Below are 26,165 nucleotides of genomic sequence, written 5' to 3' on the forward strand. Positions count from 1 at the left end.
GCTGGATCATAAGTCTCATCATCACTATCAATCATGTCGAAATAATCAACACTATCCTAATGTTTGTGTCAATTCATTGATAACAATAATTTGAAGAAACCCATGAATCATCTGCAGAAATGATTGCAGTTAACCCATATAAACAAAAATGGTGCATGGCAACACGGCAAATAAAATGCTTCGGTCCAATTGTAAGGTCAGAGGAACAATTGTGCAATCCTGACTCCTACAGACAAATTGGATGAAATTATAACTTGCTTATTGAATTCCTTGTACAGTTTAATTACCTCAAATTAAAGACTGCATGGCAACGGCTGCAACGTTCATGACTGGAGCACAATCGAGGATGGAGTGAATCATGAGAAGACGTACTGGAAACCGTACAAAATCAGATACATAATTGCGGACCAGCACTCAGTTAGGACCAAGAAGCTGCAGAAAGAGAGAGTGGTGAGAGGGAGGGAGAGACCTGCAATGGATGTGGCTCAACGTGGGGTAAGCTCTAGAGGAATTGATTACAGTTAGTGGGGATGATCAATATAGATAGATATATTATAGATTATGATCGATCTGATCGGTCCACAATTGAAATTTTGAAGCAAACAAATGCATCGACGATCGTTGACTATGCTTACATATGATCAGTCCATGATCACCGATGCTTCCATCGATAGCGAGACGACGGCGAGTGGATCGCACCGGCGGCGTGCCGCTTCTTCTTGCAGTCGTTCCTTGCCACCTTCTGGCGGTGAACTCGTGTGCTCTCGCCCCTTGTTGAAACCGTCTCCTGCTCCGGCGGATCCTGCAACCCGTCCAGTGGGCATGAGAATTTGATGTGCGTCCAATGAATCGGTGCAACTAACAACCGGCACCGGATCCTGGGCCAGGGACGCGGCCTGGCCTCCACGTACTTCTCCTTCCAGCTGAGAACCTCCTTGGACTCGGAGTCAGAGCTCTCGGAGTCGAGGAGAAACGAAAGGCACCACCAGCACCAGGGCCAGCGCCGGCGCACTCTCAGGGCCTCGTACATGGGCTTCCACAGCTCGCCATCACGCTCTGCCACCAGGCGCCTCAGCTGCCTGCAGGTGCACTCCACCCTCGCGAGGTCCTCGCCGTCAGTGAGCCTCTTCAAGATTTCCGCCTTGATGTCATCAGGCATGGACATGAAACTGGTCAGCGGCAGGCCGTTCCTGCGGCACAGCCCGACGAGGAGGTCCCAGCACACGCCGTCGGCGAGCGTCCAGCAGATCCGCGACACCCAGGGCTCCGTGTCACCCAAGGCGCGGGAGAGGAGCGGCGTGATGGTGGCCTTGTCCAGGCGCTCCCGGTACACGCTCCGCAGGTGGCAGTCCGTCGTGAGGAACATGAGGAGCGCGATGTTGCTCCCCTGCGTGCAGAGCATCAACACGGCGGCATCCGCGCCCTTGCGGTGCGCCAGCTGCGGCACCGTGTACCAACGGGAGAGACACAGCGAGCCTGCCTCACCTGCTCGCTTCAGGAGGTGACCCGAGGGTGGTGGCTGGGCGCCGTAGGGCTGGAAGCCGGTGAAGAGGAAGGCGCCATGCATGACCATGCCCAGCCGGCCGACTATGTCCTCGGCTTCCCACTGGTCAGCGTCCATGAACTTCTGGAGGAGGGTCGCCATGGTGGATTTGAGACGGTGAGTGGATCGAATAGATGTAAGACTCTAGGAATCTGGGGGCTGCACCACCCGGCTAATGATCTGGAAACTTCCTAAGACTTGGTGTGTAAACGATTGAAATGTGGTCAGTCAAAAAAAAAATTTAGAACGTGCCTGAGCACGTTTTTTTATTAAGAGGAAGGGTCAGTCAAAATTAGGTTGCTTCATTTCTTAATCCTCTTCAGATTCAGAGATAAGGTTATTGACAGTGACACACAACATACTTTATCTGTCAAGAAACAAAGCTAAATGCTAGTCAAACGATCAAAAAACATTAGAAAAAGTAGTTGGTGTCGAAGTTTGTCAAAATCGAGGTCCTATTTGTTGGATTTGTACGATGCTATCAATGCCTATACAATTCAAATATATTTCTACGATGCTATCAATGTCTGTTCAATAAGTGTGTCGGATCGGATATGGACGAATATAATTTATAATATATTTTATTCTACATTTTTTTAAGTCTAACATGAATAGTCTTGGATAATTATTTCTTCATTACGTATCATATCTTACATTTTTTTCTCGAAGTCGGAGTCGGAGCGGATAGTGATGCAAGTTTTCGGTTAGTCGGATATATGAAGACTCTTATTTGGCGCACCAACTATTGAGGATTAGTGTCTGACAATACTTATAAACGAATATGGCACCTTCAAGATCAGGGATCAAACAAGAACACAAGTAGATATGTGATGTAGATAGATTCAGGTCCCTGTGGAGCAATACCCTACGTCGTGTAAGGATGGATTGTATATTCTATGTATCGAGTACAAACAATGTGCCTAGCCCTAGTTACAATGGAGATTGGATATAGGCTAAGGCTAAACTAGATTGAATCTGGAAGTTGCCGAGTATCTTGAGTTGCTAGGGCTTAATGTCGCTTGCATCGGGTTAAGGGTTATCTGAATTGGTCTCCCTTTGGGGGCCTGGGACCTACCTTATATAGGGGTCCAAGCATCGCTTTAACCCTAGTCATAATCGATAAGGAGTTCGTCTTCTTGTCGACTAAGGTAAGGTAGATGAATTAGATCTGAATACTAAGTTATACTTGAGTCGGACATCTGATCAAGACCTTCATTAGTATATATCTTTATAATATCCAAGGGTATCCGGCCTTCCTAGACTTTATTTGTAGGTCTGAACCTTTCTCTCGACAGGATGTTTTTCAGGAAATTTCAGCCGATGTTTTTCCACCAAAGATTGGAATCCTAAGGTTTTTTAAAGTACACCTAACACACTACTCTACTCTACACACTAAATCTATTAGCGGAAACACCCCGATGCACATCCACGTTCGATCTAAAATCCCGAATGCCAGCGGGTGAGGCGATGCCACAGTCGCCCCACCAACGGGCGAACCGCAGGCAGTTCGGGCGCTGGCGTGCGGGAGCCAGGAGTCAAACTCCCGTCCCACACGTTCGCACCCAGCAGCCGAGCCGAACCATTGCGACGTTCGCACGTTCGCGCTACTGTACATTACGGGACAGGACTAAATTGTGTGTATCTTAACTAAGGTACTGTACTCCGTAATGGACTAGTCACTAAATTGTGTTCTTCACACTATGGAGAGACCGTAGCTGCACTAACTATATGAATTCCCTGCGCGTTGCTGCGGGAATTTGAGGAGTATTTTCAAATTAAAGTTGGATGAAAGAAGTAAAATTGTTGGAAAGAGACATGGAATTTGAATCTAGCTAATGATTCATCTGCAGCAATGATTGCAGTGAACCCATATAATAAAAATGGTGCATGACAACAGGGCAAATAAAATGTTTGGGTCCAATTGCAAGGTCAGAGGAACAATTGTGCAATCCTGACTCCTACAGACAAATTGGAAGAAACTATAACTTGCTTATTGAATTACTTGTGCTCTTTAATTACCTCAAATTCCTTGGCATGTCGTGCGTACATGGCGACGACTGTGACTCCACGAGAGCACAGCCTGCATGACAACGAGAGCAACCTCCATGACTGGAGCACGTTCGGGGATGGAGTGAATCATGAGAAAACGTACTGGAAACCGTACGAAATCAGATACATATTTGCGGACCAGCACTCAGGTAGGACCAAGAAGCTGCAGAAAGAGAGTGGTGAGAAGGAGGGGAGAGAGACCTGCAATGGATGTGGCTCGACGTGGGGTAAGCTTTAGAGGAATTGATTACAGTTAGTGGGGATGATCAATATAGATTATGATCTGATCGGTCCACGATTGAAATTTTGAAGCAAACAAATGCATCGACGATCGTTGACTATGCTTACATATGATCAGTTCATGATCACCGATGCTTCCATCGGTAGCGAGAGGACGGCGAGTGGATCGCACCGGCGGCGTGCCGCTTCTTCTTGCAGTCGTCCCTTGCCACCTTCTGGCGGTGAACTCGTGTGCTCTCGCCCCTTGTTGAAACCGTCTCCTGCTCCTGCGGATCTTGTTGCAACCCGTCCAGTGGGCATGAGAATTCGAAGTCCGTCCAAAGAATCGGTGCAACGAACAACCGGCGCCGGATCCTGGGCCAGGGACGCGGCCTAGCCTCCACGTACTTCTCCTTCCAGCTGAGAACCTCCTTGGTCTCGGAGTCAGAGCTCTCGGAGTCGAGGAGAAACGAAAGGCGCCACCAGGGCCAGCGCCGGCGCACTCTCAGGGCCTCGTACATGGGCTTCCACAGCTCGCCATCACGCTCTGCCACCAGGCGCCTCAGCTGCCTGCAGGTGCACTCCACCGTCGCGAGGTCCTCGCCGTCAGTGAGCCTCTTCAAGATTTCCGCCTTGATGTCATCAGGCATGGACATGAAACTGGTCAGCGGCAGGCCGTTCCTGCGGCACAGCCCGACGAGGAGGTCCCAGCACACGCCGTTGGCGAGCGTCCAGCAGATCCGCGACACCCAGGGCTCCGTGGCACCCAAGGCGCGGGAGAGGAGCGGCGTGACGGTGGCCTTGTCCAGGCGCTCCCGGTACACGCTCCGCAGATGGCAGTCCGTCGTGAGGAACATGAGGAGCGCGATGTTGCTCCCCTGCGCGCATAGCATCAGCACGGCGGCATCCGCGCCCTTGCGGTGCGCCAGCTGCGGCACCGTGTACCAACGGGAGAGACACAGCGAGCCTGCCTCACCTGCTCGCTTCAGGAGGAGACCCGAGGGTGGCTGGGCGCCGTAGGGTTGGAAGCCAATGAAGAGGAAGGCGCGATGCATGACCATGCCCAGCCGGCCGACTATGTCCTCGGCTTCCCACTGGTCGGCGTCCACCAACTTCTGGAGGAGGGTCGCCATGGCGGATGTCCCGATGGATTAATTTGAGACGATGAGTGGATCGAATAGATGTAAGACTCTAGGAATATATGGGCTGAACCACCCCACCCGGCTAATGATCTGAAAATTTCCCATGACTTGGTGTGTAAGCGATTGAAATGTGGTCAGTCAAAATTAGGTTGGTTCATTCCTAATCCTCTTCAGATTAGAAGGTGAAGTTAGTGACAGTGACACACAACATATTTTATCTGTCAATAAACAAAGCTAAATGCTTCAGATTAAACGATAATTGTTTTATAGAATATGTAGTTGGTGCCGGAGTTTTTCAAAGATCCTATTTGTTGGATTTCTACGATGCTATCAATGCCTATACAATTCAAATATATTTCTACGATGCTATCAATGTCTAAACAAAGTTAATCAAGAAGTTTCCCACGCAAAAAAAGCAGGGACAAACTTAGATCTAGGTTGTTGCTTTTTGTTGTGTGCGTGTGTGAGATCACTTGTAAAAAGTATAATTTTTGTTGTACCGGAGTCCACCACGAAGGCCTGAGCACTCGTAAAGAACTTCCTCATCACTGTCGGTTCTAAAACCGATAGTGGGTCTTGAGCAGTGAAAGTCCAATTGATATCACTGCCAGTCTTTTAGAATCGACTGTGAAGCCTTTTTCAGCAAACAAAAAAATAAAAAGAAAAGAAATCATCCCGTCGTCTGCCACCGAACCTCGCCGTGCCGCTCCTGATCCCGTCACCATGGCGCTAGGACCTCGCCATGCTCGCCGCCGTGGATCCCATCACCGAGATGCCCTACACACAAAAATGTGATGGCAAGAAGGCCACCGCCATAGCACAGAAACGTCCCAAGGAACTCATAATCCATGGTCTTCAGAGATATCTTCGATACCACCACCAAGAACGAATCAACCAGTAACACAATAATCTCCACCACAATCCAAGAAGTAGGATAATAAGTACAACAAGAACACAAGAAGAAGAGATCATTGACGATGCCAACGAAACCACCCATCCCCCAGCCAGGTCGTTGCAGGCCAGGGGTCCGCGATGCTCTCTCAGACGGCATCCGCCTTGCGGTCATCGTCATCGTAGTCGGCATTGGAGAAGAAGCCAGCGTTGTTCCCCTCAAACTCGTCGAACACTTCTGGTTCTCTTCATACCCCTTCTTGTCGCCACCGTCATCATCGCCGTCGTCCTCACCGGGCGGCTTCCCACGACCGAGCCCCGCGACGTAGTTGGGCGGCGGCTTGGAGTTGAGGAAATTGTACCGCATGGGGCAGGCTGCCGGCTACGGTGGGAACGGGGTCGGAGTGGGGGTTGGGGCGGGCCCGGACATGCCGCCGAGTAGCGGGAGGTGGATGAGGAGCACGCGATGTGGAACGAGGAGGTTCGGGTGGGCCGGTTCTGCGAGCAAGAGGCGGCGACTGGAGAGCTAGAGGAGGAGCTGGATAAGAGAGAGTTGTGTGCAGCGGAGAGAAAGGATAAGGGAGAGAGAGCACATGAGGAGCACATGAGGAAGATGGCAGAGAGAGCATGAGAGAGATACCACTAAAACACTATTTTTAGAGGTGGTTGATAACTCGTTTTTACAGGCGTTTAACACATCCGCCTGTAATCAAAGGCTTATGGAAATGGACAATTTACACAGGCGGTTCCTTAAGCGGGCCGCCTGTAGAAACCGATTTTCACAGACAGTTCCTTAAGCGAACCGCCTGTAGAAATAAATTTTCATAGACAGATTCTTAAGCGGACCACTTGTAATAATTGGTTTGCGAATCGATATTTTTTTATTCGAAAAAAACAATTTTTTAACCGACCATGCACCCCCACGGTCACGCAATTTTTCGTGCGAAATACGCGCGCGTGCGGTTCTTAGCACTCGAACCCGGGACCTCTCAGCTCGCGCGAATCTTCCTTACCATCCCACCAGAGAACTGCTAGTAATACTAACACCATATGCAATCTTTTTGATATCTTCTATCCGAAACTTTAAACCATTATTTGAGCATCTAAATGACTTCAAATGAAAAACTTTTCAACTACAAAGTTGTAGATTTCGTGGAGTGGTACAATTTTCATATAAAGTTTGTTCTCATCTGAATTCATATGAAAAAATTATATTTTTTTAAGATAACCAGTCACTCATTTCCACAAGCGGTTTCTTATGTGAACCGCCTGTGGAAATGACCCATTTTCATCAGCGGGCGGTTCACATGTGAACCGCCTGTGAAAATAACCTTTTACACAAGCAGTTCCTTATATTAATCACATATGATAATCATCACATTTTTAGAGGCGGTTCATGTAAGGAACCGTCTGTGAAAATATATTTTCACTTTTCACAGGCGGTTCATAACCACAGCGGACCTCCGCTAACTACGTGACGGTTTTTCAAATGAGCCGCCTGTGAAAATATACTCTAAGTGTCTCAAAAAATAGTTTTTCAAATGAGCCGCCTGTGAAAATATACTCTAAGTGTCTCAAAAAATAGTTTTTTATAGTGAGACGGCGGGAGTGGATAAGGACGCGGACGCGAGAGCAAAAGCGGAATGAATAAAGATTTTAGGTCCAGTACTGGATTACTACCGGTCTGTGGTTTTAACCAACAGTGATATTGAATTTAGGCATCATTACTGGCTCAAGCTATCGGTTGGCAATGATATCTCTGATCACTACCGGTTCATAAGCCACGCGATAGATTTTTCGTAAGTAACATACGAATTGATAGTGATGTCTCGTTACTATCGATCCATTAAAAATCAGTAGCGATGAATCAATATATAAAACAAATTTTATAGTAGTGGAGTGAGCTATCAGCTGCCTATCTCGGACAGGGACGTGAGGATGACACTGGTGCCTGGAGTGGCCGGCGCAAGCACCACCGGTCGCCATCCCTCGCCACGAGGTACGCCTGGAACACGACGTCAATCATGATGCCCAGCCGGCCAGCAAGGTCCTCGGCTTCTCAACCAGTTTGTCAATCTTCTCGATCTTTTCAAAGGCATAATTGGTAATTAGGAGATTGGATTGTGCTTGGTCGTTACATTCTTTAGATTGAAAGATGAGGTTAGTGACAGTGATCAACGATCCTACCTTTCTATCAACACCAACACGATTTTAATCGTCCATCAGTGGTAACAGTTAGCATTATGAAGGGATAGCGATCTTGTAGAACAAACCAATACTTGAATTAAGGAACATTCAAGTGTTCAATTTTTGACATTTTTTAGGATCCTTAGAAAGGCACCAAATATCAAAATTATAACTTGACTTTGGTACCCGACATTGTAATAGGCCTGCTTGTAAACTCTCCTTGGTATAGTAATCTGTCTACGTACACCTATGATTTTTTCCTACAAGGATTATAAAGTTTGTGTCGTATTTGTTTATCCGTTTTGCCGTATGATTTCTAACACTTAGAACTTTAGATAGGTTAGAGCAGTTTATCAGCCTGAGTGTTTGATGAGCTCATGGCTCCTTTAGATACGATCAATACTATTAATATTCTTGAAATCATATAAGGTTCAATTACCAGAGCACGTGCATGACAATTAGACCACCAGGTGAACTCGTTTCTCTCTGTTCATGCTTCCTTAGATGGATTACTACTAAATTCTTGTGATATTTTATTGCTTAGGAACATGGGAGAAGCACCACAACCTTATCCGAACGTCATCTCTCAAAGGTAAAGTCTACTTTGACTCAAGGCCAAGCTCTAGTCGTGGTCGTGGTCGAAGTCGCGGTCGTGGTCGTGGTCGAAGTCGTGATCGTGGTCGTGGTTGAGTCTCAAGATAACATGTCAGTAAAACGGGCATAACTCTCTCATACGAAGTCCGTTTTAGGCGATCTTAGACATTCTAGAAAGCTTATGACGTTCCATTTCCAATGGATCTATGCTAGACCAAATATTCTTATAGTTTAGTTAGAGTCAAAGAAATAAGGTGCTGCATCACCGTTTTAGACCCTATTGGGTCTTGTAATCAAGTCGGGGTCAGAGTTCAGGTTGTGCACGCCTCTTTTCACGGCTGTACAACCCTAAGTCGACCTTCTCACGTCCCTCCTGTATATACATAGTAGTCATCGTAGTTTACCCTTGGGTTTAGCTTAGATTATTCTGTTTTAGATAGTTTCGCCGTTTATCAGTTCGTTGAACCCCAACTCGAGTACTTCATTGGTAATTAGCAATATTTAAATTGCATCTACCTGTTCTTGCTTGTGTTCTCGATTTGCTTGCAGGAAAAGCCTTGTTGGCGAGGTCAACCGCGTCTTGGCATGTTTGATAACCACGGAGTAGTGGTGTAGTGGTTGTAAGGGTTCTCGATCTGTTCTGGTCGGAGCTTTCTGATCATCAACGTCGAAACTCCACCAATCGACTTATCATATTACCTTTGAAAGGTCAGGCAAACACACATCAAGTGGTATCAGAGTCTCAGTTGCCCGTTAGATAATCTCAATTATCCCTTTTATTTCGTCGAGTTCCATTACCTAGAGTCCAGAAAATTGCCCAGAAAAAAGGATTTAGATCTTAGTTTTCCGCTGTCCAAACCATTTTGTGCCCTTCGCAAATTTATTTTTAGTTTTCGCGTTGTTGAGTTTGAGTCCATCATCGGTGTCTTTATTGCTAGTCGAGTTATCGTATTCTAGTTTCTAGCGTCGAGTCTTTGCTAATTTAGTCTTTGAGTTACTTGGCTTGCCCTAGTCTGCTATAGCCGAGTTTGTGTCGCTGCTCAGGGTCCTGACCAGTCGATCTAACCACCCACTCGGGGTCCCGACCAGTCACTCCAAGCACTCACTTGGGGTCTGACCAGGTACTCTGACCACCCACTCAGGTTCGACCACCTAGTCACCGTGACCACCTAGTCGGATTCGCCCACATTCTCAGATCTGACCACCTAGTTGGAGTCGCCCACCTTCTCAGATCCGACCACCATAGCCAAAACAGAGGTAACCAAACTTCAGAGAGAGAGAATCTTTTTGTTACCTTTATACCCCTGCTCTCCGAAAAATGTTTCTGACTAACGTACCTCACAGGTCTTAGAAAAGGCAGTAGAAGAGTTTTGAGTTTGTGTCACATTCGCAAAAAAAAAGTAAAGTAAGTAAGACACAAAGAGTGCCAAAAAAGAAGAAGCAAAGAGGTTTGCATTGCTCATTTTGTTCAATTGTGCTTGTGTCTGTTATAGTTTTCGGCTTGCTTGAGCTAGTTCTAGGAACGTGTTTGGGCCAGCAACTATGACGAGCACTGTGGATTTTTATTCAGCTTTCCTAATCTGGTTTCAATTATTGCTATTCTTTGCTACTAAATATTGTTTGTCCAAGCTACACATTCTATCGATCAGAATAGTTTCTCCCCTTGCAACTACCTCACTCGCACCCAATAAGGTATCACAAACCAGCCACCGGTTGTGCCAACTGCTGTGTTTGGTAAGAACACTTGCAAGAGTCTGGTAAGATGCTTGAGAGTGTGCGACTCCAGTTCACTTTCCATCACCTAGTAGTTGATAGGGATAATATCTTTTATTATCTTCTGTCTGCTACTAACCATGGCAGGTGAAACATTGGATGCGAAAGAGTGTGTTTTGAGGGAAGAACTCACAATGTTGTTGGATGATCATCGACAAGCTATTAATGACGACATCGATAAGAAGCTTGCAGAGACAAACACTACATTGCAATGACTTAATGATAGTATTGCCATGCTCAATACACGCTTTGATCAAGTGGTTAATCAGCCACCAAACCATGGGCTTGTGGATACTCAGGGCGCAGCCCATGAGCAAGAGGAGTTCGTCGCAGATGATGAAATTTTGAGGCAAGAACAAGACGTCTTTGATGCACGAAAACGGAATCAATTGAACTTCAACCGTCAAGGTATGATAGGTAATAATTTTCAGCAACATAACCCACGTGTAAATGATGATCCATTTGCTAAGGTTAAGTTTACTATAACATCTTTTGCGAGTGCTTATGATGCTGAAAAGTATTTAGATTGGGAGATGACGGTCGAACATAAGCTTAATGCTCCTTTGGCTCCTGAAGTGCATAGAGGTAGGCAAGCCACTACTGAATATATAGATTTTGCAATCATCTGGTGGAATAGAGTTTGCATCGATAGGTTAGCGCCTACTACATGGAATTCTTTAAAGGTTGCTATGCATAACAGATTTGTTCCACCCTCTTTTAAACATGATTTATGTAAGAAATTGTAGCGCTTAAACCAAGGTGATATTATCAGGAGCTACAAATTAGTATGTTACGTTGTGATATTATTGAGGATGAAGAGGATGCAATGGCACACTTTTATGGAGGGTTAAGGTGTGAAATTCAGAACATAATTGATTACAAAAAATACGATAGTGTTCCTAGATTGTTCCAACTTGCGTGTTTGGCAGAAAAAGAATTGTATGGATGACAATAGAGGGCAAGAAGAAATTTTGGAAGCACGACTACTTCAAAAACAATACCGGGACAAGTCAAAATAGCCCCATGTTCAGCTACACGGTCTGTTGCCCCCTTCTCGAGTAGGGCGTGTTCAGCAGTACCTTCGATACCATCACACACTCCCGAGGTAAGCAAATCTGTAAGTGTGCAGGGTCCAACCAAGAGCTCTTCTTCGGTTGCTTCTATAGGCCGATTGACCGGGATTGTATGCCACCGATGCAAGGGAATGGGCAATGTCATGAAGGATTGCCCAAATGATGAGCCCATGGCTCCTTTAGATATGATAAATACCACCAATAATCCTCAAATCATACAAGGTCCAATTACAAGAGCATGTGCACGATAGTTAGACCACCAGGTGAACTCGTTCCTTGCTGTTCATGTTTCCTTGGATGGATTACTACTAAATTCTTGTGATGTTTTATTGCATAGGAACGTGGGAGAAGCACCACAATGTTACTCGGACGTCACTCCTCAAAGGCCAAGTCTACTCGAACTCAATGCTGAGCTCTAGTCATGGTCGTAGTTGAAGTCGTGGTCGTAGTCGAAGTCATGGTCGTGGTCGAAGTCGAGCTCCAGGACAACATGTCAGTAAAACGGGCATAACTCTCTCATACGAAGTCTGTTTTAGACAATCTTGGACATTCTGGAAAGCTTACGACGAGCCATTTCCAATGCATATGAGCTCGACCAAATATTCCTTATAGTTTAGTCAGAGTCAAAGGAATAAGGTGTTGCATCACCATTTTGTAATCGTGTCAGAGTCGGAGTCCAGGTTGTGCATGCCTCTCTCCACAGTTGCACAACCCTAGGTCAACCTCCTCACGCCCCCCTATATATAAACAGTAGCTGTCATAGTTTAGGCTTGAGTTTAGCTTAGATTATTCTGTTTAATACAGTTTTGCTGTTTATCGGTTTGTTGAACCCCAAACTCGAGTACTTCATTGGTAATTAGCAATATTCAGATTGCATCTACCTGTTCTTGCTTGTATTCTTGATTCGTTTGCAGGAAAAGCCTTCTTGGCGAGGTCAACTGCGTCTTGACACGGTTGATAACAACGGAGTAGTGGTGTAGTGGTTGCGAGGGTTCTCGATTTGTTCTGGTCGGAGCCTTTGGATCATCAACGTCAAAGCTCCACCAATCGACCTATCATATTACCTTTCGAAAGATCGGGTAAACGCACATCAAGTGGTATCAGAGCCTCGGTTGCCCGTTAGGTAATCTTAGTTATTCCTTTTGCTTCGTCGAGTTCCTTTACCCAGAGTCCAGAAAATTACCCTACAAAAAAAGGATTTAGATCTTAGTTTTTCGCTGTCCAAACCACTTTGTGCCTTTCGTAATTTTGTTTTCAGTTTTCGCGTTGTTGAGTTAGAGTCTATCGTCGGTGTCTTGTTGCTAGTTGAGTCATCGTGTTCTAGTTTCTAGAGTCGAGTCTTTACTAATTTAGTCGTTGAGTTACTCGGCTTGCCTAGTATGCTATAGCCGAGTTTGTATCCCACTCGAGGTCCCAACCACTCACTCCGACCACTCAGTAGGTGTCCCGACCAGTCACTCTGACCACCCACCAGTCACTCCGACCACCCACTCGAGGTCCGACCAGTTACTCCGACCAACCACTCGGGGTCCGACCAGTCACTCCGACCATCCACTCATTGTCCGACCAGTCACTCCGCCCACCTTCTCGGATCCGATCACTTAGTCGAAGTCGTCCACCTTCTCAGATCCAACCATCATAGCCAAAACAGAGGTCGCCAGAGTTCAGAGAGAGAGAGAGAGAGTATCTTTTTATTACCTTTATACCCCTACTCTAAAAAAAAGGTTTGTGACCCACATACCTCACTGGTTTTAGAAAAGGCAGTAGAAGAGTTTTGAGTTTGTGTCACATTCGCAAAAAAAAAGAAAAGAAAAGAAAGCAAGAAGCAAAGAAAAAAAGAGAGAAGAAGCAAAGAGTGCAAAAAAAAGAAGAGAGAGAATTAAAAAAAAGAATTAGTTTGCATTGCGAATTTTTTTCCATTGTGCTGGTGTCTGTTATAGTTTTCGACTTGCTTGAGCTAGTTCTAGGAACGTGTTCGGGCCAGCAACTGTGACGAGTACTATGGACTTTTATTCAGCTTTGCTAATCTGATTTCAATTATTGCTATTCCTTGCTAATAAATATTGCTTGTCCAAGCTACACCTTCTCTCGATCAGAACAGTTTCTCCCCTTGCAACTACCTCACTCGCACCCGATAAGGTATCACGAACCAACCACTGGTTGTGCCAACTGCTGTGTATGTTAAGAACACTTGCAAGAGCATGGTAAGACGCTTGAGAGTGTGTGACTCCACCTTCACCACCTAATAGTTGATAGGGATAATATCTTTTGTTATCTTCTGTCTACTACTAACCATGGCAGGTGAAACATCGGATGCGAAAGAGTGTGTTTTGAGAGAAGAACTCACAATGCTGTTGGATGATCATTGGCAAACTATTAGTGACGACATTGACAAGAAGCTTGCGGGAACCAATACTGCATTGCAATGACTCAATGAAAGCATTGCAATACTCAATACACACTTTGATCGATTGGTTAATCTGCCACCGAACAATGGTCGACTGGATCCTCATGTTGCAGCTCATGAACAAGAGGAGTCTGTCGCGGATGAAGAAATTTTGAGGCAAGAACGTGACGCCTTTGATGAACGATAACGGAATCGATTGAACTTCAACCATCAAGGTATGAGAGGTAATAATTTTAAACAACATAACCTACGTGTTAATGATGATCCATTTGCTAAGGTTAAGTTTACTATACCATCTTTTGCGGGTGCTTATGATGCTGAAAAGTATTTAGATTGGGAGATGACGGTCGAACAGAAGTGTAATGCTCATTTGATTCCTGAAGTGCATAGAGTTAGGCAAGACACTAGTGAATTTAAAGATTTTGCAATCATCTAGTGGAATAGAGTTTGCATCGATGGATTAGCGCCTACGACATGGAATGCTTTAAAGGTTGCTATGCGTAACAGATTTGTTCTACCCTCTTTTAAACGTGATTTGCGTAAGAAATTGCAGCGCTTAAACCAAGGTGATAGATCTGTAGAAAAATATTATCAGGAGCTACAAATTAGTATGTTGTGTTGTGATATTATTGAGGATGAAGAGGCTACAATGGCACCCTTTTTTGGATGGTTAAGGCGTGAAATTCAGGACATAGTTGATTACAAAGAATACAATAGTGTTCCTAGATTGTTCTAACTTGCGTGTTTGGTAGAAAAAGAATTGCAGGGATGACAACAGAGGCCAAGGAACAATTTTGGAAGCTCGACTTCTTCAAAATCAATGCCGGGTCAAGAAAAAATAGCCCCACGTTCAGCTTCACGGTCTGCTACCCCCTTCTCAAGTAGGGCGCGTTCAGCAGTACGCTCAACATCGTCACACGCTCCTGAGGTAAGCAAATCCATAAGTATGTAGGGTCCAGCCAAGAGCTCTTCTTCGGTTGCCTCTACAGGGCGATTTATCGGGATTTTATGCCACTGATGCAAGGGAATGAGCCACGTCATGAAGGATTGCCCAAGTCAGTGAGTATACATTGCAATAGAGGACGGTGGATATGTAAGTGCTAGTGATGTTGAGGATGAATATGCTCTTGCAGCTAACCTTGCAGGTAAAGAGGACGAACTCGAAATGGATATCGACCTTGAGGAAGAATTGAGTGCAGCTGCTATGGAGAATTATAGTTCACTCATTGTGCAGTAAGTGTTAAGTACTCAAATGGAGCAAACGGAACAGTTACAATGCCATAATCTATTTCAAATATTCCTCATAGTCAAGGACTTTTGTGTTCGAGTCATTATTGATGGAGGAAGCTGCAACAATTGGTAAGTTCAGATTTGATCAAGAAACTTTCATTGCCGACAGGAACACATTCTCATCCATACCACATTCAGTGGTTGAACAATAGCGGTAAGGTGAAGGTAATGCAAACAGCTAGGGTGCATTTTTCTATTGGTTCATACCATGATTGTGCTGATTTCGATGTAGTTCCCATGCAAGCATGCTCTCTTTTGGTAGGACGACCATGGAAGTTTAATACTGATGCAACACATCATGGTAGAAGTAATAAGTACATTCTTATGCATAAAGGAAAGAAAATAACTTTTCTACCTTTAACCCCTGCTGAAATTGTAAAATGTGAACAAGAGATAGCTAAAAATTAAAAAAAAGAGCTTGAGAATGAATCTGAAAAATCAGCAAGTAGCGGAAAAAAAATTTTCACCCAAAAGCAACAACAACTTCTAAGTCCTATGGAATTAAATTGAAAGGGTGTGTTATGCTTGCCACTAAATCTGACATTGCTGAAATTTGTGATAATGAGCTACCATGCTATGCTTTGATATGCAAAGATGCTTTAGTTTCACTTGAGGATATATCTACCTCTTTGCCTCCTGTTGTTGATAATCTTTTGCAGGAGTTTGTGGATGTATTTCCAGATGAGGTAACCTCGAGATTACCACCTATTCGAGGGATTGAGCATCAAATTGATTTGATTCCGGGAGCAACTTTGCCAAACCGTGCTGCATATAGAACCAATCTGAAAGAGACTAAGGAAATTCAGCGACAAGTCCAGGACCTTTTGGACCACGAGTATGTACGAGAAAGTCTTAGCACTTGTGCTGTTCCCATTCTTTTAGTTCCTAAGAAAGATGGTAGTTGGCGTATGTGTGTTGATTATAGAGCCATCAATAATATTACTATAAGATATTGTCACCCTATCTCTAGGTTAGATGACATACTTGATGAATTGAGTGGTTCTATAATTTTCACTAAAATTAACTTGCAAAGCGGATACCACCGGATTACAATGAAACTTGGAGATGAATGGAAGACTGCATTTAAAACTAAGTTTGGTTTGTATGAATGGTTAGTAATGCCTTTTGTGTTAACTAATGCACCTAGTACTTTCATGTGATTGATGAACAAAGTTTTACATGCTTTCATTGGAAGATTTGTGGTGGTTTATTTTGATGATATCTTAATTTACAGCAAGTCACAAGAATAACACTTTGATCATTTACGTGCTGTTTTTAATGCTTTGAGAGATGCATGTTTGTTCGGTAACCTCGAAAAGTGTACCTTTTGCACGGATCGACTTTCTTTTCTTGGCTATGTTATTACTCTACAGGGAATAGAGGTGGATGAAGCAAAAATCAAAGCCATAAAGAGCTGGCTGACCCCTGAGACTGTTACTCAAGTAAGAAGCTTTCATGGTCTTGCGAGTTTCTATCGACGATTTGTGCGGGATTTCAGCACCATTGCTGCTCCATTAAACGAGTTGACAAAGAAATGAGTAATTTTCAAATGGGGACCTGCACAAGAAAAAGCATTCAAGTTGTTGAAAGAGAAACTTACCCATGCTCCATTGCTCCAACTCCCTGATTTTTGGTAAGACATTTGAACTAGAATGTGATGCTAGTGGGATTGGAATTGGAGGTGTGCTAATTTAAGAAGGTAAACCTGTTGCTTATTTCAGCGAGAAATTAAGTGGGCCAAGTCTGAATTATTCCACTTATGATAAAGAATTGTATGCTTTAGTTTGTGTTCTTGAAACTTGGCAACATTATCTATGGCCCAAATAATTTGTTATACATTTTGATCATTAATCGCTGAAACATATTAGAAGTCAAGCTAAATGGATAGAATTTATTGAGTCGTTTCCATATGTCATAAAACATAAGAAAGGAAAAGACAATGTGATTGCTGATGCGCTTTCTAGGCGTTATACCATGTTATCTCAACTTGATTATAAGATTTTTGGTTTAGAGACCATTAAGGACTTATCTGCTACTGATTTAGACTTTAAAGAAGTACTTGAACATTGTACAGAAGGGAAAGCATGGAATAAATATGTGCTGAATGACGGATTGCTCTATCGTGCTAACAAGCTATGCATTCCAGCTAGCTCCGTGCATCTTTTGTTGTTGTAGGAGGCGCATGGAGGAGGATTGATGGCACATTTTGGAGCAAAGAAGACTGAAGATGTGATGACCGCTCATTTCTTTTGGTCAAAGATGAGACGTAACATCAAACACCACGTGTCACGTTGAACCACTTGCAATAAAGCTAAGTCTCGCTTAAATCCACATAGCCTTTACATGCCTCTTCCTGTTCCTAGTGTACCTTCGGAGGATATTTCTATGGATTTGATTTTAGGGTTTCCTAAGCCAATGAGGGGGAGGGATAGCATATTTGTAGTTGTTGATCGATTCTCTAAAATGGCACATTTTATACCTTGTCATAAGAGCGATGATGCTACAAACATAGCTTATTTGTTTTTTAGGGAAATCGCTCGACTACATGGAGTGCCTAATACTATCATCTCGGATCGTGACACAAAGTTTTTGAGTCACTTTTGGAGATCACTTTGGAATAAATTGGGGACAAAGCTGCTATTTTTTACTCCGTGTCATTCCCAAACTGATGGTCAAACAGAGGTCGTCAACCGCACATTATTGACCATGTTGCGAGCAGTTCTAAAGAAGAATTTGAGGATGTGGGAATAGTGTTTACTACATATTGAATTTGCTTACAATAGGTCGGTACACTTGACCACCAAGGTAAGTCCGTTCCAGGTAGTGTATGGATTTAATCCCCATGCTCCAATTGATTTACTACCTTTTCCTACTTTTGAAAGACTTAATTTAGATGCTAAGAAACATTCTGAGTTTATTCTTAAGTTGCATGACACAACTAAAAAGAATATAGAGAGCATGACTGAAAATTATAAGATTGCTGGAAGTAAAGGTAGGAAGGAAATAAAATTTGAACCGGGTGATTTAGTTTGGTTGCATTTGAGGAAGGATAGGTTTCCAGAACTAAGAAAATCAAAGTTGATGTCTAGAGCTGATGGATCATCTAAGATAATTGAGAAAATCAGTGACAATGCATACAAATTGAACCTACATGTAGATTTTGAGGTTAGTCCCACGTTTAACATTTCAGATTTGAAGCCATATTTGGGAGAAGAATATGAGCTTGAGTCGAGGACGACTCCAATTCAAGAGGGGGAGGATGATGAGCCCATAGCTCCTTCGGATATGATCAATACAACCAATAATCCTCAAATCATACAAGGTCCAATTACAAGAGCATATGCACGACAATTACAATACAAGGTGAACTCGTTCCTTGCTATTCATGTTTCCTTGGATGTATTACTACTAAATTCTTGTGATGTTTTATTGCATAGGAACGTGGGAGGTGGGAGAAGCACCACAACCTTACTCGGACATCACTCCTCGAAGGCCAAGTCTACTCAGACTCAAGGCTAAGCTCTAGTCGTGGTCATGGTCGAAGTCGAGCTCCAGGATAGCATGTCAGTAAAACGGGCATAACTCTCTCATACGAAGTCCGTTTTAGGCAATCTTGGACATTCTGGAAAGCTTACGACGAGACCATTCCAATGGATATGAGTTCGACCAAATATTCCTTATAGTTTAGTAAGAGTCAAAGGAATAAGGTGCTGCATCACCGTTTTGAACCCTGCCGGGTTTTGTAATCGTGTCGGAGTCGGAGTCCAGGTTGTGCATGCCTCTCTCCACGATTGCACAACCCTAGGTCGACCTCCTCACGCCCCCCCTATATATACACAGTAGCCGTCATAGTTTAGACTTAGGTTTAGCTTAGATTATTCTGTTTAATAAGGTTTCACCGTTTATTGGTTTGTTGAACCCCAAACTCGAGTGCCTCATTGGTAATTAGCAATATTCAGATTGCATCTATGTGTTCTTTCTTGTGTTCTCGATTCACTTGCAGGAAAAGCCTTCATGGCGAGGTTAACCGTATCTTGGCATAGTTGATAACCACGGAGTAGTGGTGTAGTTGTTGCGAGGGTTCTCGATCTATTCTGGTCAGAGCCTTTGGATCATCAACGTCGAAGCTCCACTAATCGACTTATCATATTGCCTTTCGGAAGATTGGGCAAACGCGCATCACCAAGTCAGCGAGCATACATTGTAACAGAAGACGGTGAATATGTATAGTGAGCATATATTGTAACGAAAGACGGTGAATTTGTAAGTGCTAGTGATGTTGAGGATGGATATGCTCTTGCAGCTAACTATATAGGTGACGAGGATGGATGTGAGACGGATATCGACCATGAGGAAATGTTCAATGCCACTACCACAAAGGATTATCAGACCTTCATTGTGTAGTAAGTGTTAAGCACTCAAATGGAGCAAGAGAAATAGCTACAATGCCACAATTTGTTTCAAATGTTCCTCATAGTCAAGGATTATCATGTTCGAGTCATTATTGATGGAGGAAGCTGCAACAACTTGGTAAGTTCAGATATGATCAAAAAGCTTGCCTTGCTGACAAGAAACCATCCTCACCCTTATCATATTCAATGGTTCACCAACAGTGGTAAGGTGAAGGTAATGCAAACAGCTAGGGTGCATTTTTCTATTAGTTCATACCATGATTGTGTTGATTTCGATGTAGTTCCCATGCAAGCATGCTCTCTTTTGCTAGGAAGACCATGGGAGTTTGATACTGATGCAACACATTATGGTAAAAGTAATAATTACACCCTTATATATAAAGGAAAGAAAATAACTTTTCTACCTTTAACCCCTGCTGAAATTGTGAAATGTGAACAAGATATAGCTGAAAATAAGAGAAAAGAGTTTGAGAATGAATCTGAAAATCAGCAAGTAGTGGAAAAAGTTTTTCCACCCAAAAAGCAGAAAGCAACAACAACTTCTAAGTCTGATGGAATTAAATTGAAAGGGTGTGTTATGCTTGCCACTAAATCTGACCTTGCTGAAATTTGCGATAATGAGCTACCATGCTATGCTTTGATATGCAAAGAGGCCTTAGTTTCACTCGAGAATATATCTAGCTCTTTGCCTCCTGCTGTTGCTAATCTTTTTGCAGGAGTTTATGGATGTATTTACTGCTGAGGTACCCCCGGCATTACCACCTATTCGAGGGATTCAGAATCAACTTGATTTGATTCCGGGTGCAACTTTGCCAAACCATCCTACATATAGGACAAACCCGGAAGAGACTAAGGAAATTCAGCGACAAGTCCAATATCTATTAGATCGCGGGTACGTACAAGAAAGCCTTAGTCCTTGTGCTGTTCCTGTTCTTTTGGTTCCTATGAAAGAAGGTAGTTGGCGTATGTGTGTTGATTGTAGAGCCATCAATAATATTACTATAAGATATCGTCACTGTCGGTGTATCAGGAACCGGGGGTCCCTGAGTCCCGAGGCCAGGCCAGCCGTCCGCCACGTATCACCATCCCGCGAGGACCCTCCTGCGATATGAGGAAAATCTAAGTTCCAGGAGAAGGTGCTCGGGGCCAAAGCCTCTAGTCCCCGAGCACCCTCGTTCCCCGATGACCCACAGAGTCCAAGTACCGGGAAGAAAGTGCTCGGGGAGGTGCCCGGTCACCCCCGAGCACCCTAGTCCCCCGACGATCAGAAGAGCTAAGTACCGGGAGAGAGCGCTCGGGGGGCTACGTGCGGCAGCCCCCGAACGCCTGGTTCCCCGAGGGTTAGTGCAAAAGTGCTCGGAAGAGAGTGCTCGGGGTTGCACGTGGCAGCCCCCGAGCACTCGGTTCCCCAAAGGTTCGTGCAGAGAGTGCTCGGGAGAGAGTGCTCGGGGAGGTGAACTGTACCCCCGAGCACTCGGTGCCCCGACGACCCAGAAGGGCCCCCGAGGGGCCCGCCGATGAGGCGTCAACCAGTCAGAGGTCTGAGGCCGCATTTAATGGGTGTGCGCGGTGTCAGTCCCTGCCATGCTTTGGCAAAGAGGCGTGGGGCCATTAATTGCACGGGTCCCGTCCCGTATCATCCGGTGTATCTCGGGATAACGTTGCCAGGATCAAGGCGTTCCGCCTGTCGCCTTGCCGTGGTAGAGGAACAAGACAGGGCGGGCACGCCTGGTGGCTCTGTGGCTGCTCGGTGGGCCCTCTCAACGGCGCCCGTTGCCAGAGCGCCCACAGTGACAAGTGACCGGACGCGCGCCGCGTTTTTCCACCGCCTCAGTCACCTCACCCAGAGGAAATGATGACGCCTTTCTCAGTCGTGGCATCTTGGAACTTGTGCCCCTTCCTTCCCGTTCGGGGTATGTCGCGGCCGGCGAGTGCATAAAAGGATCGGCATACAGAGAGAGAAAAAAACAAGCCCAAGCAGTCAACCGTGCCACACTCAGACAAAAAAGATGAACCCCACAACGAACCAAGCCAACAGACGAAAACATTGCAAGCAAGCCTGAGCAGAGCTCCTGCCGAAGAACAAGGAGCCTCAAGCTCTTAGTTAGACACTACATTCTTGTAACCAGATATATCCTTGAGGGATCCCCCTCAGGATAAGTTATTGCATCCATACAGGAGTAGGGTATTACACCCCCGTGCGGCCCGAACCTGTCTAAACTCTGGTGCATTTACTTCCCTTTGCACTAGGTCGATCATCCCCCACCACCGGCCGTTGCATTTACTTCCACTTCCATTTATTTCTCCGAGGAACTTATTCAGGATCATCCCCCCGGCCGAATCTCTAAAAAGGGGTCTCTCGGGATCCCTGCGACAGGAGTTAATCCTCCGACAGCTGGCGCGCCAGGTAGGGGGGAACATCCCTGAATCTGTTCGTTTGTTTTCTTCCGCAGGAAAAATGGCCGGTGGACACCGTCTCCAACGTTCCGGCTCCACTTCCAGTGAGGAAATGCTGCCTAACGTCTAGGAGGCCCCAGTCGCTGCTGCGTTCAGGCAGCAGCCACTATCTGCACGCGCGGCTTTCCCCTCCCAAGGGGACCAGGGTGCTGGGTCCAGCAGGGCCGCCGCCGCCGCCGCCGGTGCACCGTCTGACCCCCAGCAGGTGGTCGAAACCTCGGCCGCCAGGTCCGCCTCTGGACAGCGCCGGGTGCCTCTGCGACGTAGGCTCACCTTCGGCGAGGCTGGCCTCGGAAGTGCGCTACTTGCGGCGCACGCTCTCCTCAGGCATCCGCCTGTCTAGGCAACGCCGAACACTCCGGAAGGCCGGTGGATCCAAGACGTCGTCGCCCTGGTCGGCGCTGCTCTCCGCCAGGTGCTGGCCGGGAGTTCTCGCGCCACCACCCAGCGTGGCGCTGCCAGAACTGGCTCATCAACGGGCAACGTTCGCGCAGGCCGGGGGGCCTCCAGGCGGAGCGCCACCCCCTGGCCGCGTCCGAAGCCCAGGACCTCCGCTTGCGTCTGAACGAGCGGAGGGGTCACGAAGATGCGCACGTCACTCTCGAGCGCCAGCGGGAAACCCGGCAGGAGGCCGAGGCAGAGGATCAGGCTTCCTCTTTCCCGGCCCACGATCACCAGGAATCCCCGGCTTGCCGGCATTCGCCACCAAGGACTACCGCCCACGCCACGGGGTACGACACCCCTTGCCGTGCCTTCACCACTAAGCTCCGTCGGGTCAAATGGCCCTCCAAGTTCCGTCCTGAGCTGCCGGAGAAGTACGACGGGTCCATCGTCCCCGTCGAGTTCCTTCAGATCTACACTACGGCCATCCAAGCGGCCAGGGGCAGTGAAAAGGTGATGGCAAATTATTTCCATGTTGCCTTGAGGGGCTCTGCCCGTTCTTGGCTCATGAACTTACCCCCAGGGTCTATTAGCTCCTGGGATGACCTCTGCCACCAGTTTGTGGCTAATTTTCAGGGCACATTCATGCGCCCCGGTTTGGAGTGCGACCTCCATGCCATCAAGCAACAGGAGGGGGAGACGCTGCGGCGCTTTATTCAGCGCTTCAGCCAGGTCCGCAACACCATCCCGCGGGTAGCCCCCCACGCTATCATTGTCGCCTTCCGGTAGGGCGTCCGCGATGAGCGGATGCTCGAAAAGCTAGGTACGCACGAAATCGAAACCACTGCGGAGCTCTTCGCACTGGCCGATAAGTGCGCCAAGGCGGCGGAGGCCCGGGCGTGGCATGCTCCGTGCCCCACCACCGACCAGCCAAGTTCTTCCCGTTCCGACAAGCGGGAAAAGAAGAAGAGAATAAAGCGCGAAGCTGCTCCTGTCGAACCGGCCCAGGGCCCCGCCCATAGGCTGGCCCAAGAGCCCGACCGCCGGCAAGAACGCCGGGCGGCCACCGACAGACGGCCCGCGCCCGCAAGGGCCCTGGCCCTTGCCAGGGCCCCTCCTCGGGCCCCGGCACCAGCTAGGGCACCGGCTCCCGCAAGAGCCCCGGCACCCGGCCGGGCTCCTGCTCCAGTGTGGGTCCCCGCTCCCGCGGGGCCCGAGCCAGGCAAATGGTGCCCCATACACCAGACCAGATAGCACGATCTCTCGGAGTGTCGTACAATCAAAGGTCTCATCGAGCAACGCCAGAGGGAGCGCGACGAGTCCTGCGGGGGAGGGGATGCTGAGGCCGCCCCCGACAACACCGAGCTCGGCTTCCAGGAGCCCGAGCATACCGTCGCCTTCATCAACGGAGGCGCCTACACGCCTTCCTCGCGCCGTGGCATTAAGGTCATGCGGCGCGAGGTGTGCTCGGCAACCCCGAGCGAGGAAGCCGCTAGGCCCCTAAGGTGGTCGGACGCCCCGATCACGTTCAGCATGGCCGACCACCCCGCGAGTACTGCAGCCGTGGGGCGACTACCCCTGGTAGTGTCCCCCACCATCTGCAATGTCAAGGTCGGCAGAGTGCTGATTGATGGTGGTGCAGGCCTCAACCTCCTCTCCAAGGAGGCTTTTGAAAAGCTGCAGGTGTCCTCCAGGCGCCTAAGGCCGTCGCTCCCATTCTGCGGAGTGACACCCGGGCACTCCCTGCCCCTCGGGCAGGTCGAGCTACCCGTGACCTTTGGGAGTCGGGACAACTTCCGCACGGAGAACGTCCTCTTCGACGTCGCGGAGCTCCCCCTCCCCTACAACGGCATCCTCGGGCGTCCGGCGCTCGCCAAATTAATGATGGCCGCGCATTATGTGTATCTCACGGTTAAGATGCCGGGCCCAGCAGGCCCCATCTCTGTGATTGCCGACTCCGGCGGCGCTGTCTCCTGCGCCGAGCAGTCGTACATGGCTCTGGTTTCAGCACAGGCCAAAGTCAAAGGCTGCACAGGGGGCCCGGGACCCTCTTCATCCAAACCCCGACTCGCCGTTGACGCCTCTGTTCCTACGAAGGAGGTCGTGGTGGGCGAAGGCGCTACCCAGGTCGTCCGGATCGGCGGTGACCTGGGCAGCAAATAGGAAAGCGCGCTCATCACCTTCCTCCGAGCCAACGCAGACGTGTTTGCATGGCAACCGTCCGACATGCCCAGGATCCCCAGGGAGGTGATCGAGCATCACTTGGCGGTGCGCCTGGACGCCCGCCCGGTGAAGCAGAAGGTCCGGCGGCAGGTGCCTGAGCGCCAGGAGTTCATTCGGGAGCAGGTCAGCAAGCTCCTTGACGCCGGATTTATCCGAGAGGTCCTCCACCCCGACTGGCTGGCAAATCCAGTCATCGTCCCGAAGGCCAACGACAAACTCCGCTTGTGTGTGGACTACACCGACCTAAATAAGGCTTGCCCTAAAGATCCTTTTCCCTTGCCCCGCATTGATCAAATTGTAGATGCAACCGTGGGATGCGATCTTTTATGTTTTTTAGATGCAAACTCTGGGTATCACCAGATCCGCATGGCCGTTGAGGACGAAGAAAAAACTGCTTTTACCACCCCGATGGGGACTTACTGTTATACGTCAATGCCTTTTGGTTTGCGCAATGCTGGGTCTTCCTTCCAGCGCGCCATTCGCATTACCCTTGATTCGCAGGTTGGCCGCAACATCGAGGCCTACATCGACGATCTCGTGGTCAAGTCCCGAGACCGCGCCAACCTGCTCGAGGACCTTGCCAAGACTTTCAACAGTCTCTGCACCACCCGCCTCAAGCTCAACCCCGAGAAGTGTGTCTTCGGGGTGCCGGCGGGCAAGCTCCTCGGTTTCTTGGTTTCCGGCCGAGGAATCGAGGCCAATCCAGAGAAGATCCGGGCCATCGAGCAGATGCGACCCCCGGCTCGACTCAAAGAGGTCCAGCGTCTTGCCGGCTGCATGGCGGCCCTCGGGCGCTTCATCTCCAAGCTCGGGGAGCGACAGCTCCCCCTCTTCAAGCTTCTGAAGAAGACCGGTCGTTTCGACTGGACGCCGGAGGCCGAATAGGCCCTCCGCGATCTGAAGAAGTACCTCACCTCACCACCCGTGCTGGTGGCTCCCTCCGAAGGCGAGCCCCTACTGCTCTACGTATCGGCCACTCCTCAGGTCGTAAGCATGGTGTTGGTGGTGGAGCGCGACGAGTGCGCGGGGCCAGGTGCTGGGTCCCAGCTCCCGGCCGCCCCCGGGCACTCCCCAGTCCTCGCGGCTCCCCCCGGGCAGGGGGTCGAGCCCGAGCACTTGGCTCCCCCCGAGCAGGGAGTCAAGCCCAGGCACCCGGCCAACCCCGACCACGCCGCCGAGCCTGGGGGCTGTAACAGCCCCTCGGGTGAAGCCGCCGCCCGGGCCCGCCGGGTACAACGACCGGTGTACTTCGTCAGTGAAGTCCTCCGGGAGGCCAAAGCAAGGTATCCCCAGGCTCAGAAGTTGCTCTACGCCGTGCTCATCGCTTACCAGAAGCTGCGCCATTACTTTCAAGCGCACAAGGTCTTGGTGATTACCACGTATCCGCTGGGACCCATCCTCCAGAACCGAGAAGGCACCGGGCGAGTCGTCAAGTGGGCGGTGGAGCTGGCGGAGTTCAACCTGCACTTTGTCAGTCACCAGGCGATCAAAAGCCAGGCGCTCTCCAACTTCATGGCAGAGTGG

The 26,165-nt window shown here is 47.8% G+C and overlaps 2 protein-coding genes across 2 annotated transcripts; both read right to left on the bottom strand.

The window, feature by feature from the left end:
• Positions 1 to 275: 275 nt before the first annotated feature.
• On the bottom strand, positions 276 to 1,839 carry LOC133903787 (uncharacterized). The gene is made up of 2 exons (XM_062345251.1): positions 636 to 1,839; positions 276 to 432 (listed from the first exon to the last, which is right to left on the bottom strand). Exon 1 carries the CDS (start codon positions 1,643 to 1,645, stop codon positions 653 to 655), a length of 993 nt encoding a protein of 330 aa, XP_062201235.1. The 5' UTR covers positions 1,646 to 1,839; the 3' UTR covers positions 276 to 432; positions 636 to 652.
• A 1,824-nt stretch (positions 1,840 to 3,663) lies between these two features.
• Positions 3,664 to 5,048, bottom strand: LOC133903830 (uncharacterized). The gene has a single exon (XM_062345292.1). The coding sequence runs from the start codon at positions 4,942 to 4,944 to the stop codon at positions 3,958 to 3,960; it is 987 nt and encodes a 328-aa protein (XP_062201276.1). The 5' UTR covers positions 4,945 to 5,048; the 3' UTR covers positions 3,664 to 3,957.
• Between the last annotated feature and the right edge of the window lie 21,117 nt (positions 5,049 to 26,165).

Source organism: Phragmites australis, chromosome 21, assembly GCF_958298935.1.
Source record: "Phragmites australis chromosome 21, lpPhrAust1.1, whole genome shotgun sequence".
NCBI lineage: Eukaryota > Viridiplantae > Streptophyta > Magnoliopsida > Poales > Poaceae > Phragmites > Phragmites australis.